Genomic DNA, 20,327 nt, shown 5'->3' on the forward strand with positions numbered 1-20,327 from the left:
CCTGTTCCCGAGTTAGTCGATCTCTGGCACGGGAAAGCGGGTTTTTTTTTATCCCGGAAACTCGGGTTTTTCCCAATTTCCAGGATTTTCCCGTCTACGGTCAATTTTCCCGTAAACAAGAAAATCGACCGTAGAACCCACGCTATTTCAGACATAAAAATTATTGTGTTAGGGACCACGAGATGGCGGTACTTGTTGAGTCGTATCTTCACTGCGGGCTGATTAATTAGTGATAGCCTTGGGCCAGCTGTCTCTAGTTACCAGTGGAGATTGAGCTGCCCACTCATTCTCCAAAAAGTTCGATAGGTCTAAAACGGCCTCGTCTACTCTCTATACCGGAATAAAAAGGCGTTAGCTGATTTTTTTTATTTGATACTTGTCAGGCAACCACTTTCTTATCTCTTACACCAATAATTCATTTTAATTTATCCTATAACCTTTCTTATGGTGTTTGCTGTCATTATTAATTTTAGGAACAAGAAAGTATTTAAAAAAAAACGGCTACAAGGGTTCCTTTAATTCAAACCCTGTGCTGACCATTCAAGATAACTCCAAATCCACCGAAGTAATCCCACTTTGTTACTATCTGATATTAACTTCTACTCAGTCTTGTCCACCTAGTTTTTACAAATACAAACTAGTTTTCCAATTAATTTTCCAGCAGTGTAAATTTAATATTCAAAAAAAAAAAAAAAAAAAACCTGCAAACACAATTAAAAGTCATTAAATGCCATGAAACTTTCAATCGGTGAGAGATAGGGAAATTCTAAACGCTCCTATCAGAAGGAACGGTGAAAATCTGTGCGTAAGAGCAATTAAGTTATGCAACAATATTAATGATACAAATATGCTTAATAATGGAGGTGATTATGATGAAAATATGATTCTGTATCATCTGGTTCGGATTTATTAAGTATGTAAAAGGATGTCTGTATAATCGAAGCATTAGATAAGAACAGAAATCTAAAAGTTGTCCAACCGGATCATGCAGGCGACAGAGGAATATGCAAAAAACCATGGAGATAACTTATTGTGTCGGTACACAAATACCAGGATTATAAGTAACAAAGTAGTTGAGTTTGTTATCTTAGTAAATATTTACAGGCTCAAATTATTGGCATTAGCGAGCTCTGGCTCTCTCAACCAGATGTGCTAACTGATATTGTGCCTAATGGGTACAGGGGATATTGTGTTGGCAGGATTATGCTAGAAGAAGCTGACCATGCTAGACATATTACAGTTTTAGTAGGTAATTTCAATGCTAAAACAAACACTGTCATGTGAGAATACGATGGTCCTCCCCTCCCCCTACAAAGTTTTGATACTACTTCTATGGACTATTCTGCGCAAACGTGGTCTCTAGTTTCCTAGGTAATGCAGATACAGTGAAGAGAGAGTGCAAAGAACATTGCTAAAGATTCTATAAGAACTGTAGAATTTACATTTTGTGTAGAGATTGAGAATTTCTGAACTTCAGACGCTAGCAGCGGCGGCCCGTTAAGTTTTAAGTGGGGGTGCTGCCTATACAAAATAATTTTTAAAAAAATTCTTTTTTTCTAATTAGTAACCAATTTATTAATAAATAAATCTACAGATTTATTTATTAATAAATTGGTTACTAATTAGGAAAAAAAGTGATTTTTTTTTAATATTTTGTATAGGCAGCACCCCCACTTAAAACTTCACGGGCCGTCACTGCAGTACGCTAGTAGACCGAAGAAACATAGATAATATGATGGAGACCTTATGAACTTCTAAAAATATCATAGAGGATACCAGTAGATGAAAATTTTATTTTATGGACAGTTGAGAAAGGAAACGCTGGCTTTATTGGAAGTTGAGAATTAATAAGTTTCATGGGTGCCTTCTCATGAAACCAAGTTTTTCTGTCATAGAGTGCAGTGTGATTAAGAATGGCTTGTGTTTGGTGGTTTTAAGTGCAGACAGTGGGAATGAAATCAAGAGAATATATGACATATTGTGTGAATAATATGTCCTTCCTCGATGAATCTGTGTGGATATCTTCTTCTTTTTCAGATAATAATAATAATAATAATAATAATAATATAGACGGCTTGGAAAGAAGTCAACGGACACCATAGTGTGAGGAACAAACAGCTATGGCGCTCGCCTTAATGTGTAGGATTTCCTTTCGCGGCAGATTACAGGAATCCTAAGGGGAATACTAATACTTTCCACAAACGTATGTTAGCGATCAATGGAACTTTTGGACCATAACCCTGCAGGCATATAATAAGGTTCTGGACTGTTGTGAGTCGAACGTCCCTTGACCTCACCAGATGCTCCAGTTCATCTCACAGATGTTCAGTATGGTTCAGATCAGGGCTCTGTGGAAGCCGGTCAAGTGTTGTGATGTTCATGTCCACAAACCACGCAGTTACAGCAACAGCATTATTACACACATTGTCTTGCTGAGACAATGGTCAGTTATGTAAAAACGCTACAAATTAGGAAGGATTGCATTCCCCAGAATGTTCAGATAGCTCTCGAAGTTCAATGTTTGTGGAACCACAAACGTGGCCAAACCAAGAAAAACAGGACCATACCACTGCTACCTCTGAATTTTATACTAGGGATTGCGCACTCTGGTAAGAGACGTTCACCAGGTATCTGCCAAACCCACACCTTTCCATTTTCTCGGTAGAGGGTATAACGTGATTAGTCGCTCCATCCCGCAGTTTTTCCAAGCTTCCTGTGCCCACTGTGCACACTCTTTGTACCACTGAAGACCACACAACATATTGGTTCGAGTAATGTGGGGCTTGCTTATTGCCATCCTACGATGGAATGGAAACCTATGTTGTGTGCTTTGGCTCTGAATGTTCATGTGCAAATTCGTTTTCAAGTCGATGTTTGGAACTCTGCCTTGAACGTGTCTGCCAACGAATCGCGGTTTACATATTTCCTTCGTAGCACAGCACTACGGTCACGTTAGGTGGGTCGTCCACTGTGGGTAGCATCTGCAGATGATTCTATGCGCTACCATCTCACAGGCAGCAGTAGAATAGCCCCAAATCAGAAATATTCTGAGAACAAAACTTAATGGATTAAATATAATTTGATTGGGCTATACCAGTGATCCATTACACGGCTGGCATAATAAATTGGGCAAGAGAAGACCTGGACAAATTGGACTGCAAAAACTAGAAAATTAATGACTATGATATATGCATTACTTCCAAAAGTCATGTTGACCACTCTATCTGTCAAAAAAAGCAGTTGGATGTGATCTTCTGCAGGTGAAACAGACGAAGAAATTAGTTTAAAAAATTATATCGACAACAGCTCTGAGCAGTTGCTTCAAGCCATTTCACAAGACTTCTAAAAGCAATAGGAAATAAATCCGATTATAAAAAAGAACAGCAAAATAACCGATATGTGCGCTGGAATGAGACGGCCTATTTTTTCTGAGGAAAAACGGACTTGACCATGCCGTGGCAATGGCTACCATATGGATATATTCAAAAAAGAAACAGAAGGATAATCTTTACAAACTAGTGGAATCAAAGCAAAGTTTTCGAACATCAATAATAACAGCAAATGCAAATTATGTGATCAGAATCAGACTAGACCATCCAATCAATGCCTACAACAAGATAGCTTAAACTGATTATAAATACCACCATGATCGAGTGGCCAAAATTATTAATTGACATATATGCAAAAAAATATCGTTTTCCTACTTTTGAATACAGGTGGTTACATAAAATAGAAACAAATTGGAAAACGAAACACCAAAAATTCTCAGGAACTTTAGAATACAGACTGATCGGCATTTGGAACATAATACACTTATCATAATTACTGAACATCAACAAGTTTGGATTATTGACATCGCAGTACCCACCGATAACAACATCAACAGCAAAGAATTGGGGGGGGGGGATCATTAAATATCGAAAGGTAGGTTGGCTGGTTCTGGCTTAAACGCACCAAACTCATCCCAATTGTTATCGGTGCTCTTGGTGCAATTTCAAAGAAGCTGTCCAACTATTTACACGAATTAAACATTAACGAAGTGACCACATATGATCTACAAAAAATGACATTACATGGAACAGTTCATATTTTATGAGTGATATCTGGGTTTGACTTTCAGGTGTGTGAATAAAGTAATAATAATAGTATATTATCATTATTATTATTATTTATTTTAGAAAGACACTTTTTTGCGCTGCTGTTCTAATAGAGGTAAATATTATGCTTATTTGAAGTGGTAAGAGGTTTTTTGTATTAATAGGAATATAGTGAATTTATTTAAGGAAGAAAAAGTGCACATGAAGAGCGCCGCGTAGTGTTGAATTATGGTTTGTTGGCACAAGTGCATCTAATCTCTTTTTTAACGTGTGTTGTGGCTAACGGCTTTTTATGAAATTTGATACGGTATCTTGTGGTAGTAACTAAGGGTTTCTATTTCAGGTAAGTACTTGATTTTAGAAGTTTAGATTCATTTTAAATAGACAGGTTTCTTAAAAAATAATAGCATAATTTGTTTCTCTTCACCTCTAAAACAAAATTTTATCGATGCATCCCAACAAATGATATGTCCTACACAATGCCCAGGTGAAAAGATGCTTTAAAATAATGTAACTAGATAGTATTCCTAATCTTCAATAGTAAAATAGTTTTTGTCAATAGTTTTAGTAAAAGTGTAGATGTATCAATGGAAAAATATACTAATTTGGTTTTATTCTTCCAGTTTTTGATAAAAACTTACGTAAAGATCTCTTCTGTAGTAAGAAAACGAATTGAAACAATTTTTTATCCTCCTGGTCGGTCGGCATCAGGGTGACCGACCACCCACCAAAAATATTTAGTACCAACTTATGCCTAAAATAGGTATTAAATCCGAAAAAAATTACTAATTTTTTATTTGCCTTCGTTTCACTCTATTTAGGACATTTTACGATATTAATACCTTATCATAAATGAACTCAATGTAAAACTGCTAAATTAATACATGTATACGACAAATATGAAAAGAAAAAGAAAAAAGTCAAAACTCACCTCACTGTAGTCATCTATGTGGCCAAGAGCTGTAGTTGTCAATCATCATAACAGAAGTCCCAATTGTAACTATAGCACTTAACGTGTATTAATTTACCATATAATTTTAGTCTCATTTTAGTGTTTAAAATAATGTAACATTAAATTTTCAGTTATTTAGTATGCTATTTACATATATATACTGGGGTTCCCACTCACAAGAAAAACACTGGAAGTATTTATTCATGATTTTTAGCAGATTTTGCTAAATTTATTAATTCTTCAGAAATAGTAAAATCTGTAGCTGATGAATGTTTTATTTTTTCTTTTGTCAAAAGGAATCCATTCATCAAGGGAGTTTGTAGTTGATTTCTTATTTTATTCTTATTTATTGTCACTGCTGAAAATATTCTTTCAGTTGCTGTTGATGAATGAGAGAGGTGCAGTACAGCTTTATCTAAAGTTGTTAAATTAGGAAACATCTGTTCTCCTATAGCATTTTTCATTTCAAAAACTTTATTAAAAAAAAACTTGAATTTTTGACCTTTTTTTTCAATGCTTCTACAGTTCTTCAATAGTTGCCATTCTCTATATATACATTATATACATTTTCTATGTCTAAAACTGACAATTGTCAGCTGGATTCATCTTTTCAATGGTCCAAATTACGTGTGAATCAATAAAAGGTGGTTATTCATATTAATATTTAACTTTCCACTTGTTTTTATTGTTGTAATGATCTTATATCAAAGTGTTTGAATAGCGAAGAATATATTTTCATTGGTTAATGCCAGTTGGAATGCGTGAGTATGTGATCGGGGGGGGGGGAAGAAGGTTAGCGAACAGTGAGAGGGACAGAAAAAAAGAAATCATGAGCTTGTCACTGAATGTGACATATGGGGAGGTGGGAGAAGAGAAAAATATGAAACTCGTATGTCAACAACACGAAACTCCCGTGTTGTTGTTATTATAATTATTATTATTTGGAAGGAAGAAACTACTCGATCTGTTGGTGAACATACTAGAACACTAAAATTTTTAAAAAGTGCTAGATCTAGTACGAAAGTACTAGTGGTGGTCACCCTGGTTGGCACACCTAGCTAGCTGCCTTAAAGATATTTTTATTTAAGCAATTTTGTCATTTCTAAATGATATTTTGAGCGAAACTTAGTTCAGGTATTGGCGAAACTTTTTTTAATTGTAAGAGAAAGCAAAATCTTAAAAGTGAATGAGATTTAACTTGCAATAATTATTTTTCTAATGATTTAAAGATTTATTGATGTAACTAATATGAAAAATAGTACAAAACACAGTATTTTGTTATGCGATCTGTTTCTTCAGTAAATTTCATTATTATAAAAAATATCCAAAAGTGAGTGCCTTTTTATTTATGTAATGTTTGAGATTGAAACTAATGCTACTGGATGAGTGTATTGGGGTGAGAATGCAAATTGTTAAGCAAATAAAGCCCAGTATCTGTTAATATAAATGCAATAATATCAGCAGCTGTCCTCTTGTTTGGCATGCATGCATATTCTCTCTTGATAATGTGTATATAAGAATAATTTCCAGTTCGGAAAATAAATTCTGCAAGAAATACTGCCAGAGGGTAGCAGTATGAAACTATTCTTAAATATGGATAATGATGACCTACTATAATGGCAAAGCCTTTAGTATGTTAATTTTTTTGGGCATTGATTAGAAAAGTTTGAAGTTTACTGAAAGCAGGTAAACTGACTTAAACTGAGATTATAACATGAATTTTTGAACTATTAATATTAATAGATATGGGTTGCAGAAATTGGTTGATAGGCAGAGAAGAGGGGATATGATAGAAGATAGTTACTAAAAGTGTTTTATAGGATTGATGCAAGGGAAATATTTCAGCAGTTGACTAGTGGTGGAAGAACAAGAGGTAATCCTTGGAAATTAAGAGTGTGTTAACAAGGATGTGAAGAGTAGATTTTTTGGTTGAAAAGTGGTGAAGGAGTGGAATGCATTACCTGACTCAGTTGAGTGCTTCATCTGTCAGTGAGTTCAAAAAGAGGTATAATGTATTGTGTGGATAGTTTGGATCTCCAATAATGAGTCTTCTGATTCCATGGAGATGTCTATAATAATAATATCCACTTAATATCATAAGAAAGGGATTCTAAGAGAGTGCATGCACATATTATAATCATGTATTTGTTTGTGATAGTCAGTTGGTGCAAGAATGTTTTAGTTTATTAATTGTAAATTAATAAACTAAAATCCAGGTGCATAGAATGCACCTGGATTTTAGTTTGTTATTTCAAATGCCATATGTTCTACACATCCTGAGATGTGTAGGACATACGGCATTTTGAAGTGAGTCATTACTTTGTAAAAAAGACCTTTTACAAAATTAAGTTCATAAAAACCTAATTAAGGCTCCATTACCAGATTATATTAACTATCCAGATACATGCATTTGACATAGGGAAATTAAAATAATCTACTATTGGAGCCTTAATTAGGTTTTTGTGAACTTAATTTTGTTAAAGTTTTTTTTTTATTATTATTTTAAGATAAGTGTTACAAACTCAAGGAGCTATACAACCTCATCCAAAGAAAGCCTTTACAAATATCCATGTCCAATGCAGGATTTGAATGAGCAATCTTTTCATTGGAGAACAAGTATGCTATTCTCTGGCAAGTTCTGTGATAATAATCCAGCCACCATTAAGTGGTAGGTGATTTTTGTTACCCAATGTAATACTGCCACACTGCTTATTAGAGGCTTTGAAGTGGCTAAAAATCATTTTGGACCCCAGAGCAATGATCTGGTTACTTTTCCTCTAATTTCTTCAAAATTTCTATGGGGAAAGGACAATGAATATACAGTAATAGATTCTTTACTTGTTTATATGCATGGACAATTTTACTCTTGCAAGTCATGGTTTCAGCAGTGTCCTCACATTCCACTGATCTGTACACATTTCCAGATTAGTGGAAATGAGATTTGATTGCCATCTGGAAACATCCTAAAGCATTAGATTAGGTTCAGTGCCATATGCTATATAGCAGCCAACATTTTCAGTTAACTGGACAGAGAACCAACCTTCTTTTCAAGGATACAGCTTTAAAGTGGTTACATTACTGTTCATCCAAATTGTATACCATACAGAACCTACTGGTATTGTTTGAGACTTCCAGTTAAGTTGGTAAATAATCTTCCTACTGCTGGGAGACACTGCTGAGGCCATGATTTGCAGAGGAGTTGGATGAAATTGTATATATCTTAGCAAAAGAGCTGATCTGTTGCTATTTATTCTATATCCTTCCCAGCTTCAACTCAGAGCCATCATGAAAAATCAAAGCAGATGAATGGTTGATCATAGGTTGAGTAGAGGATGTGGAGAGGAGGAATGTGTTCACATTTGATTTGAAGACCTGTGTATTGTCGTCTTTGGGAAACAACAGAGGGAGACAGACTTCTTCTCCATCTCCCTGTTATGGGAGGTAAAAAGTGGTGTCCTATAAAATCCCTTTACCAACGTATGTTTCATGTCCTGTTTCTTTTGCCTATTGAATAGTCTTTAAAGCCTTCAGTCTGCCCTCAGGGAACATTCTATAGATCTGCTTCAATCTTTGTTACTTGAGTTTTGATTTTCTCCATCACTTTCTCATCCTTAAGGAATTCAGGTGACCAATCCTTGCTTGCTGATATTCATCTGCAATCTGATATGCTGTTTTTGGCCAGCTTTTCAATACAGAAGATTCTGGTTAATTGGGACACATCGGGATTAGAACAACTTGGCTCAATTATGTGAGTTTCATGTTAATAGTTAGAAAAAATTGTTTCTCAGTCTTTTTTTTTAATTAATTATAATATCCAAATATGTACATATTTAAATTAATATTTAACAGACCTGTTTTCTTTGAATGTAATCTTATTAAAACAAAATACATAACACATTAGAAAATATTTGATATTTAAACATTTAATTTATATAATGTACATTTAATATCATGACTAATTCCATTGAGACAACCAACCATCTGTTGCTTTAAAATTATGACCCCAGCTTGTGGCACACTCCTTGTTCAGTTATAATGGAGAACCACTGATTTTTATGTTGCTTCCATCCACAAAAGTTTATTTGCAAACTTATAGTATGTTTTGTACTGTAGGTGGGCTAAGATTTTTTTTTCTATTTTATCAGTTTTATTTTTTGTATTTTTAATTTCTTTTTTACACGATCCAGAAACCCATGCATTTTTTTTCCCCAAGCCATTTCGGACCTCCAATAAGTGGAGTGGTGGTCTCACACTGGGCGATGTTCATCTCCCACCTAAAAATTTTTGGTGTTCTCAATGTCAGCATCCTCCCCTTCACATTTCTGATTTTGGGATGGTCCCTCTTTTCTGTGACATATCCATTCTTCTGTCAGTTTATCTTGCCATTGTATCAAGTGCATAATCATAGATTTTGGTCAGACGATGACTGGTATTTGGAGAAATGACTTTAGTAAGGAAATTTTTTTCAGCTAGTGATAAATCTTTGTGGCATGTTGGTAAGGGTCCAACATTTTATAAACTTGAAAAGAAAATTATCAAAAAACAGAACTGAAAAATTTATACTTTTCTGATTAGGCATTGGCTTATCATGAAAGATGACACCAGCACAATCAACTAACATTAGGTAGAAACTATCATCCAAAATGTGTGAAACAAAGCTGCATTCCTTGTGCCAATAAATCTTAAAACCATTTACAAGTGATTACTTCAGAGTGATAATCTTGAGTGCTTCATCTTCTGCCCCACAAATGACAACTGGCAATTTTTGATTTAGTTTGTTTCTTTGAGATTTGTTTTAAATAACCAATTGCCCCAATTAACTGGATTCTACTGTATCCTCTAAACTTCAGTCCCCTGGCCTCATCTGTTTCCTATAGTTCTATCAGTATAGTACAAAGCTTATGATCTCTTCATTCCAAAGCACCTTACACTTTGAGTGTGTTAAACTGATAACCATTATCCTGTATGATCTGTCTTCATTGACTATTCCACTTTATAGTTTTGCATCACTGCCATACAATTGAATATTTTCCCTAATTCGTTGCCTATATCATTCATGTGCAACTTAAATAGCAGCAGATTAAGTTGAGCCCTGCAGTACATCATAAGTTGCCTTCCTTTTGAATTCATTTCCTTATTACAACTGTTTGATATTTGTCCCATCGGCCATCCTCTTATCACCAGTTTTATATCCATCCCCCATTTGTCCAGTTTATGCTTTGGAATTCCATGTGATATTGTATCACTGTAGTCTTTTCTGATGTCTAGTTGTTACTTAGACAAGACATTCCAAAACCATGCTTCTCCCTATACAGTATGCACCTATCATCTCATGTACTGATCTACTACTTCTGAGATATTGATTGGCCTATACTTTGCTGTGTGTCTTGGAGCTGCCTTTATAATGTTTTGGTCAGCTACCATTCACTTGCATGTTTCTATAATATAGATGATATCCTATGGCCATATTAGTAGTAACATGCTCCCACTGGGTGTTTCTCATGTGTTATGCTCCCTGCAGGAACTCACTTTACTGTATGTTATCTCTTCCAACTCAGGCAGGGGCATGATTGGAATAGTTGCAAATTTTTGGTAGAATTTTATTTTGTAAAATTAGCATTTGTGAACTGTTAATGATGTGGAAAATCTCAAATGCAATTTTTTCATTGAGAAAATACATTTCTCAGTGAGGTGTAACTGATTTCAAGGTATGTATTATTATTGAGAGAGACCTTCAGGGAGTTACTCATCAAGTCCCTAACTCCCTGGAGGCCACAGTACACACACACACTAGCTGTCATGTCATGCTTGGTCTTGAATTCATTCATATTACTTGCACACACAATATCCAATGGCAATCTATTCCAATCATGCACCACTCGAAGAGAAAAATCTAGATCTCATCCCCTTCTTAGTGGGATTCATTCTCAGCTTCTAAGCCCTCTTGTCTTTTCCCCACCCTCTGTAAAATAGTCCCTCAACTGAAATCCTGTATGACCCCTTTCAGAATTTTGTAAGTCTCAATCATATCACCCCCTCTTTCTCTTGTTTGCTAGTATTCCACAATTCTGATATCATTTATAACATTCTCCTTTGCACCCTTTCCACTATATTGGAATCACCAAGGAAACAAGGAGATCAGACCTGTGCACAAATAGTCCAAGTGAGGTGCAAAATGCCATCCTTATTTTTACATGTCAAAGTTTGTTTCAGCATTGTAATTAACCTCTAAGTTGTATTTGCAATCTTTGCTATATGGCTGTTGAACTTTAACTTCTTGTCTACTAAAACTCCAAGGTTCCTAGCCTGATCAGTTTCTTCTAGAATGGATATCTAATCTCACTGAAGTGCATGACTTGAGATTTACTAACATTGAACTGACAGCCATTATCCTATGTCCATTCTAGCCTTTTTGAATCTTTTTCTGTAAGTACTACATATTAGTTGCATTCCTGGATTAACCTGAGTATCTTTGCATCATCATCAGCAAATGGCATTAATGCTGCCCTACCAACCTTTGCTGTATGCCTGCCATGCCTAAATGAATCAGTTGATTATTATTAGTTCATTGGATAAACCCAGTTGAGAAGTCATAGAACATACCAAATGATAGAAGCTTGATTTTAGGTCCTTGTCAGACTCATTCAAAAGCCTTTGAGATATTAAATGTGATCAAGATTTTCCATGGTTTTTGCCCAGAGATGGGTGACACATAAGTAGATTTTCTATTGGTTGTTAGTAGTAGAATCCATACTGATAATTAATTTGTTTGGTGCCTTCATGGCAGCAGCATAGAAGTTGGGTTTTGACAGTTCTCTCTATTTAGAGAAGACTGGATGTTTGGTAAGGATTTGTCACCTTTCTTGGGAATAGGTTGAACATGGCCAATTTCAAAGCTGTGGGATTAGATATGGAATAAGATCAACAACTGATTGCAAATTCACTTCTCAGTTTGGTTGAGAGTACATTGCACCTTCTCATCTCTCAAACCTTGAATTGCATTCAAATGTAGTTCATACTATATTTGAACTACATACAAATTAAAACTTGCAGAATACAACCTTAAATTTTATCAAGTCATCCCAATAACTGTTAATTGCAATGCTAAAAAACTTCCTGTTCTATTATTCGCAAAATGCCTTCCTGTCTCTTTTGGGAACCATCAAAATTTTTGGACTAGATTTCTCTTGTTGGAATAACTAACCTCTGAACTTTCTTGGGTTATGCCATGTTACAAAAATTGCTTAAGGATTGAAGAAATGTAGTTCTCTTTCACTTAAGGCCTTTACCTTTTGAACAGGTATTAACCCATTATCAATGAGATCCAATCATTGTATTGTTTTTGCATTTTGGGTGATGTTTCTGAAAGCTCCCTAAAAATGCTTGACAGAAGAGCAGTTATGTTGATTAGTGATCTATCTCTAATTTGCTTCACACATTCATAGCTATTCAATTTCTGTTAATATGAAAAATGACAGGGTTTTTCTCCAAAACAGGCTGACACATTTCCTGAAGAGTGTAATCCATGGATATACAAATCCAGTGTTACAGGTTTCTGCTTCTTCTCCAACTTTTTGTCCATCCATGGTACTAATATACTATAATTAATTTACAAAATCAGCAGTATTAGTTTTGGGTATGGAGCAGAAATAAAATAATAGGACACAAGTCCTAATGCAAATTGGAATACTTTGTGAATCACAACTATAAGTCATAGCATAGACCTACTTGTACAAGGATTAGGTTATCCAGACTACTCTTCACTTCATAGTCCTAATAAGGAGGGTGATATTCTCAGATGACCACCTAAAAATATACATCTATATGCCTGTAGCAAGTACTTGTGCAGAGAGGGAGAGAGATGGCATGTGCCTTCCATGGCGCTAAATCACCCGAAGAGAGAGAGAGCGTGCATGAGTTCAATTCCAATCACCGACTAGAGGAACTTTTACTAAGTTCCTCTAGTCGGTGATTGGTCGAAAAAAGTCTTTTTTTGACCAATTTCCCCCAGTTAGTCGATCTCTGGCATGGACAAGTGGGTTTTCTTTTAAATATTCTTTTTACTCACCATTGAAGTGTTATTTCTTTATATTATGCTTTTTTTACTATCCTCTCCACCCTCCTTATATGCCATCAATGACTGGTGTGCAGCATATCATATTAGTCAAAACTATTACGTTGATAGTGGACTCTGTCCTTTTTTCTTTCTGAATTAGTAATAATGCCTGTTGTTGGTTGAAAAATGATTTGATTTCCACTGTCATAAACATTTTATGTTTATGACAGTGGAAATCTGAAACATGCCACTTGAGTGTTTCAGGTGAATACTTGTCCATTAGTTGGTTTGTTATCTAAACATCATCCATATCTAAAAATCAGCCATTTAATTTAAGACTGTTGATATAGTTTTGGAAACTCATAATTTTACATAAAGATTAATATTTTTGTTACAGTAATATGTCCCGCTTTCGTGATTGGAAATTGGATTGCAAGGTGTACATTGGGAATCTTGGTGGTGGTGCAGCTAAACATGAAATAGAAGAAGTATTTACCAAGTTTGGTCCTTTGAGGAATGTTTGGGTGGCTCGGAATCCTCCTGGTTTTGCCTTTGTAGAATTTGAAGATTCAAGAGACGCAGAAGATGCTGTGAAAGCTTTAGATGGAACGTGAGTATTGCTAAAATAAATGTAAAAATATAACTTTTTAATCCACAATTGCAGTATTATATAGATTTTGGCAAAATCTTGTCTAATAAAATCTTCTTTTTAGAATAACTTATGACAATCTAAACTATGCTCTTGACTTGTTAAAACAAATTAAAATACTAAACTTTCTGGTGTTGCAGATATTTTTGCAATTAGCTATCCTGCATTATTGCTAGTACCTGTTGGATTCTGAAATATTGAGTATTAATAAGATCTTGTAATATTTCAGATTTCCATGCACAGTGTAACATGAAGCATTAATGAAATGCATAAAAAATCCTGGTTTATTAGGGATTAGAATTGGAAGAATTTTCTTGGAACCTGTCATGACATTTTTAATAACATGCATGAAAGGCTGCAAATCAGCATAAAATATGGATAAGAATCATGGTTCCCTCTTCCATAAACCTATAGTACTTTGGGTTGGCTAAACAATTTCTTAATTCCATCTTTATTAAAAATATAGATTCTGGAAAATATATAATGTTATAATTTTTTGGAAAGTAACTGGATCACATTGAGTCAGTGTTCCAGTGAATAATGCATGTGGAATGGAAAGTAGAAACAGATTCAGTAGATTTGCAAGTTTTATATTTTAATAGGCTTAATAGATAGCAAATGAATAGTGGACAATGGTGCTGAGCTACTATTTGAATGGCTGAAGTGAGATTGAGGATCATCTTGATCAATCTGAAGAATTTTTCAGAGGTCCTGTTCTCATATTTGGTGCATCACACCAAATATGAGAACAGGTTGGGTGGATTTCAGATTTATAGTACAGGCATAATTTTTGTTCTTCTTGTATTGCTTTAGGCTTTAAAAATGGGCATTTAAATGAATATGCTTTTCATTCCCTTTTTTAATAATTCATACAATACAAATCAATTCAGAGCTTTTCTTTCTCTTACAGATTTAAAAGCAAGGAAATCCTTTTGTGTACTGAATATACTGGGATAGTAAATTTTGAACATATCTGTAAATTACAAAACTCAGATTAATGTGTTTAGTAATGTGCAACATTAGAAAAACTGCTTGACATTGAAGGTAGTAGTTGTGCATATATTATTATTATTACAGGAGTCCTTAGACTCATCAAGGGAGGCACTAAACATCATGTCAAGAACTATCCAACATTTGCACGGTATCTGCCATACTTTGCTTTGAAGTCATTCAACAGTCATGGTACCCACAACTCAGTGTAACAGGTTGTCAGACTGGCAACCTGTTCCACTCATTCACTACTCTCTAAGCAAAAAATCTAGTTGTAACACTTGCTAACTGCTCTTACTCAGTTTCCATGAATGGCCTCTAATTCTACCACCAACACCACCAGATCTGTTCTGAAAATTTTCTCTGAATTAATATTGTAAAAACCCCCTTAGTAATTTGTATGTCTCTATCATATCACCCTTTTTCCTCTTATCAACCAGTTTCTGTAACCCACAAATATTCAACCTATTCTTGTAAGGTTCATTCCATAGACTTGCCACCATCTTGGTTACTCTCCTCTGGATCCTCCCCACCTCATCACCAAGAAACCCAGGTGTCCAGATCTACGCACATTTGTAAAGATGGGGTCTTATGAAGGCTCGATAAAGAGGAACAATAACCTGCTTCAATATTCTTTGTTACTGAAAAATACTTCGGTATTCTTCAGTAACAGTTTCACCAATGTAGTATACAACTGGTAATTTTTCACCCCAAAATGCATGACCTTGCACTTTGCCACATTACACTGACATCAGTTCTCCTTTCCCAGTCTGCCAATCTATCCAAATCATTCTTCAAAGTTTTGAAATCATCTGTATTAGCTATTGCTCTACCCAACTTTGCATCATTGGCAAATAACTGAACAGTTGCTCTCATATCCTTTCCTATATCATTAATGTATAAATTAAACAGTAGTGGTCCTAGAACAGAACCCTGTAGCATGCCACTAGTCACTGGGATAGTTTATTCAGGAGTCCAAAAGAAGGCCTCTACTCCTGAATAAACTATTCTATCTCTCCATCAGCCACCCTCCTATCCATCTCACCAATCCTATATTCATCCCCATGTACTGCAGTTTACTGATTAGAATTCCATGTGATATTCTTTCAAAGGCCTTTGCAAAGTCCAGCAATGTCACTGTAAACCCATTACTTTTATCCAACTCATCTATCATTGTATTGTAAAATGTATTACAAAAATGAGCAAGTTACAACTGAGGCATGTGACCTATTCTTTATAAAACCATGCTCTCCCCCATACATAATCCCATATCCACTTAACCCTTCCTGTATTTTGCTCTTGAACAACTTCTTCAGTGCTTTGACAAGAACTCCTGATATATTGATTGGTTAGTAATTTGCTACATCAGTCTTGGAGCCTCCTTTATGCAATGGAACTATTTTCCCCTATTTCCACCCCCTGCCCTGAGTTAACTCAGAGCTGAGACTTAGATTAAAAAATGCATCAAAGACACTGACAATTCTTTAGCAGCTTCATGCAAAACTCAAGCTGGTATACCAATCAATCCCACAGCTATATTCACATTAAGGTTCTGTAATATTCCATGTACCTCCATTTCATTTACCTCAGTTCCCATATAAGCCTTTTGTTTTCTTTTTCTTGCAATATCACCACCTATACTCTTACAAAGTGTTCATTTAGTAATTCTACTATTTTGACTGATTCATTTACCTCCCTACCATCAACATTGATTAAAATCATTCTGCCATAAACATTCTTTCTTTTACTTGTAGAATATCGAAAGTACTGTTTGGGATTATCTTTTGCCTGCATTGCTAACTTCCACATTAATTACCCTTCTGGCCTGTGCCTGCTGGTCACTTTTCTCCTTAAATTCTCTTCACAATTGTTTCTTTTTTTCAGCTCCAGCTTAATGATGGTATTCATCCATTTAACTACAACGTATGTAATTAAATGACTACTCTATGTATGCAATCTACCATTACCTCCTTTACCACTTTCCATGCACTATCAATATCCATCCCTTGTAGTTTTATGCCATGGCACTAATTCAAGCAATCTCCTAAGCTTGTCATACTTACCAGCCCTGTAATTCTACATATAGCCCATTTTAACTGGAAAATTCCACACATTTAGTCACCTCCCAGGTGAAGACCATATAATCACCCTCTCACGAATTGGTAGCAACGTGGTCATATTCGTTATAGAAAATTCTCAGATGCTATTACTAGATTGAGCACTCTCCATTCCCAAATATTCCATCACATGCTATCTCAAGTAATTATCCCTTAGTAACTGTATAAATTCATTTCCTTCCTCTCATGTGTCCTCTCCCCTTTCCAATCTATGTTCCCATAGTTGAAATTCTCCATAATAATTACCTGGTCCACTCATTGAGAGTCTATTTGCTGATGCATACTATTTCCATCCCCTGGTGTGCGACAACATCCAACTGTGTATTTTGTTCTGTTGGCCTCTATCTCACACCAGATAGCATCATTTGTGCTATTTTCACTATCCTATAGTTGAATTTCTATTGCAGTTTATTGGCTATCATCAGTAACACTCTTTTCTTAATGAGTAACCCCATTCTTTTCACTCTCTATCCTCCCTGAACACATTATACCCTTTACATTAACCCCACTAACTGTATCTTCTGTTAGCCATGTCTCACTAATACTAATAACCTTTGCTGGGATGAACTAACCAATGCCAAAAATTCCTGTTTGTCCTGAATGCTCCTGGCATTAGTGTACATAAAGTGAAAAAGACCCTTAGGCCCACTGCTGTCCCAACGCTTTATACTAACTACCCCATTCTGGTTTGTTACCAGTGGTACTAACTTCAGCATATTATACACATTCTTACACTCAACTACCTCACTGATGTCTGCATATCCCCTCAACAGCCCCCTCCCCCTTCTAAAAGCTCTACTTTCCCTGATTCTGCATATCCACTTTCACTTCATTCAACAATTTTTTCAGTCTTTGAACCTCAAATCCATTCAGATGCAAATCATCCTTGTATAAGTCCTTTTGCCAATCAAACTCATTCCACATATCCACAAACTCCACACCACTCCTCTTGTATAAGCTACGCATTGTCATTCGGTATTATGGTCCTCCTCAGCTTTACTCTGTCATACCTTGGCAACAAACTCACTATCTTAACTCTCTCTCTCTCTCTTTTCATTTGCTACTTCCAGTAATTTTTTCATGTCCTCTCACTCTCATGCCATACTTTTCTCCTTTCAAAGCATTCGTTCCAGCCACGATCACTTCTTTCACCGTACCCTTTTGTGCTCTAATAGTCTCACTAGCATCATTAATTTTTGCACCTGAGAACATGATTTTGTCAATCTCTCATCAATTACACCTTTTATGATTGAATTACCGGTGCTTAAGGGTCAAAGCTGTATAACTGAGAGGAGACCTCCACATAGCCTTTAAAGGAATGCGGAGAACCGACCAGGGCTTCTGACCTAATGTCCAATCCTCACCTTCTCGTGGTGCACCCTGTTGGGTATCTACTTTGATACTGAACGAACGAGGATGGGCTGGCAATTTGGGATTTAGCCGACCAAATTGTATTCTTATTGGTTAAAACCAAAATAAAAAATAATGGTACAACATGACAAAATTTCATGCCGGCTGGGGCGTCGCCCGGTTAAACAAGGCCCCCGTTGTTTTCGCCAGGGAACCAGGGCGAACAGCGAAAAGTCAGCTACTGGAACAAATCTGAAAACAAACCCCAACTCAACATCACCAGAGTTAAAGATCGGTACTATCAACGTAAGAAGCCTGAATAGCAAAGAAATGGAGCTAGCTGAGGAATTAGATAAGTACCAGATCGACATAATAGGGGTGACTGAAACAAAAAAGACCAAAACTGGTGAGATCTTTCTGAGCAATAAATACAAAATGTTATATTCAGGCAATAACAATCAAGGAAAAGAAGGAGAAGCCATAGTATTCAACACAAAATACGAGGCTAATCTTCTTGAATGGCAGTCAGTCTCAAGTAGAGTAATGTGGGCAAATATGAGAATGGGGAACTGGACAATGAGACTTATTTGTGCCTATGGTCCCACAGAAGGTTCTACTAAGGTAGAAGTGGAGGAATTTTTTGAGGCTTTAGAAAAAGCAACTGACACAATGAAAAAGGAAAAGTTGGTCCTTGTTGGGGATCTAAATAGTAGAGTAGGAAATGATTGTGAGACATACAAAAATATTTTGGGAAAATTTGGAGAAAAGAGCAAAGCTAATAATAATGGCAAATATCTGTTGGATTTCTGCTCAGGACATGGACTAGTTATTACTAACACCATGTTCCAACATAAAAATGTGCACAAATTCACATGGAGAGAAGAGGCTAGGAATAAGAAAAGTCTCATTGACTATGTTATTGTTGATAGTGATGTTTTCTCCCTGGTGCAGGACACCAGAGTGTACAGAGGATTTGAAATTGGAAGTGATCACTATTTAGTCTTGAGCAGGATAAAATTGAATTTCATATTGAAAAGAATAACATGTAAGAAAGTTTTAAAGCGAATAAAAGTTGAGCAGCTCTCAGATGTAAACTGTAGACTAAAATACAGAAATATTATTGAAAAGAAAATGAAAGAGTTTGAGAACAGGAATCAAACCTGGGAGATTCAGTGGCAAACTCTGAAGGAAACATTGATTGATTCTGCCAGAGAGGCATGTGGTGAGGTTGTGTGCAAAGATAAAAAAAATCAGAACTCCCTGGTGGACACAGGAAGTTAAAGAGGCAGTGAAGGAAAAGAAGAAAGCATATCAAAAGTTCCTGGCAAATAAGTCAGCTTTTACTCTTACAGAATACAGAGACAAATGTAAGAAAGCTAAACAGTGTGTAAAACTAGCTAAACAAAAGTCATGGGAGGACTTTGGCAAGAATATAGAAAATAAATATCAAGAAGGTGGCAAAATATTCTGGAGGTTGTTGAAGAAGCTTAGGAATGGAGGAAAGAGTGCTGTAAAAGGAATTAGAGATGATAAAGGTGAAATGAAAACAGGAGAAAAAGATATCCTTGAAGTATGGAGTAATTACTTTGAAAAACTGCTAAATGAAACAAGCAGTGATGACAGCACAGTGATAAAAAATACTGACCAGGCATGCAGTCAGGAATACATATCCATACTTGAAGTAGAAAAAGCCATCAAAGGCTTGAAATGTGGAAAGGCAGCAGGAGTAGATGATATTCGACCAGAAATGCTGAAGTATGGTGGTATAAGAGTCTTACAGTGGCTGCACTGCATAGTTCAGAAAGCCTGGACAGAGGGACGAATTCCCGATGATTGGAGTAGAGCTCTCATAGTACCCATATATAAAAGGGGAAATAAAACTGAATGTGAGAATTACAGAGGTATTTCCCTACTGAGTGTTCCTGGCAAGATCTATGCAAGTATACTTGAGAAACGGTTGAGAAGAATTATGGAAGAAAAGCTTGGTGAAGAACAAGCTGGATTCAGGCCAAATAGAGGCTGTCAGGATCAGATCTTCACTTTACGACAAATAGTCGAGAAAGCATGGGAATATAACAAAGATCTGTATTTAAGTTTTGTCGATTTGGAAAAGGCA

At 35.8% G+C, this 20,327-nt stretch overlaps 1 protein-coding gene across 3 annotated transcripts in view; it reads left to right on the top strand.

Moving 5' to 3' along the window:
• Nucleotides 1-20,327, top strand: part of LOC150105889 (RNA-binding protein 1-like) — an 80,223-nt gene that overhangs the window by 34,676 nt on the left and 25,220 nt on the right. For 2 of the 3 annotated variants that reach the window (XR_016548460.1, XM_090394382.1), the window contains exon 2: nt 13,503-13,715. Coding sequence is in view for 2 of the 3 variants with exons in the window: in XM_090394382.1 (XP_090250508.1) it covers nt 13,503-13,715 (213 nt within the window). In the remaining variant the exon portion in view is untranslated. Of the gene's footprint in view, nt 1-4,328; nt 4,441-13,502; nt 13,716-20,327 lie in introns of those variants that run through there. The other variant, XM_090394383.1, reaches the window with a different exon arrangement.

Source organism: Typopeltis vanoorti, chromosome 6 (genome assembly GCF_054136105.1).
Source record: "Typopeltis vanoorti isolate ZY-2024b chromosome 6, IOZ_Tvanoo_1.0, whole genome shotgun sequence".
NCBI classification, from domain to species: Eukaryota; Metazoa; Arthropoda; class Arachnida; order Uropygi; family Thelyphonidae; genus Typopeltis; species Typopeltis vanoorti.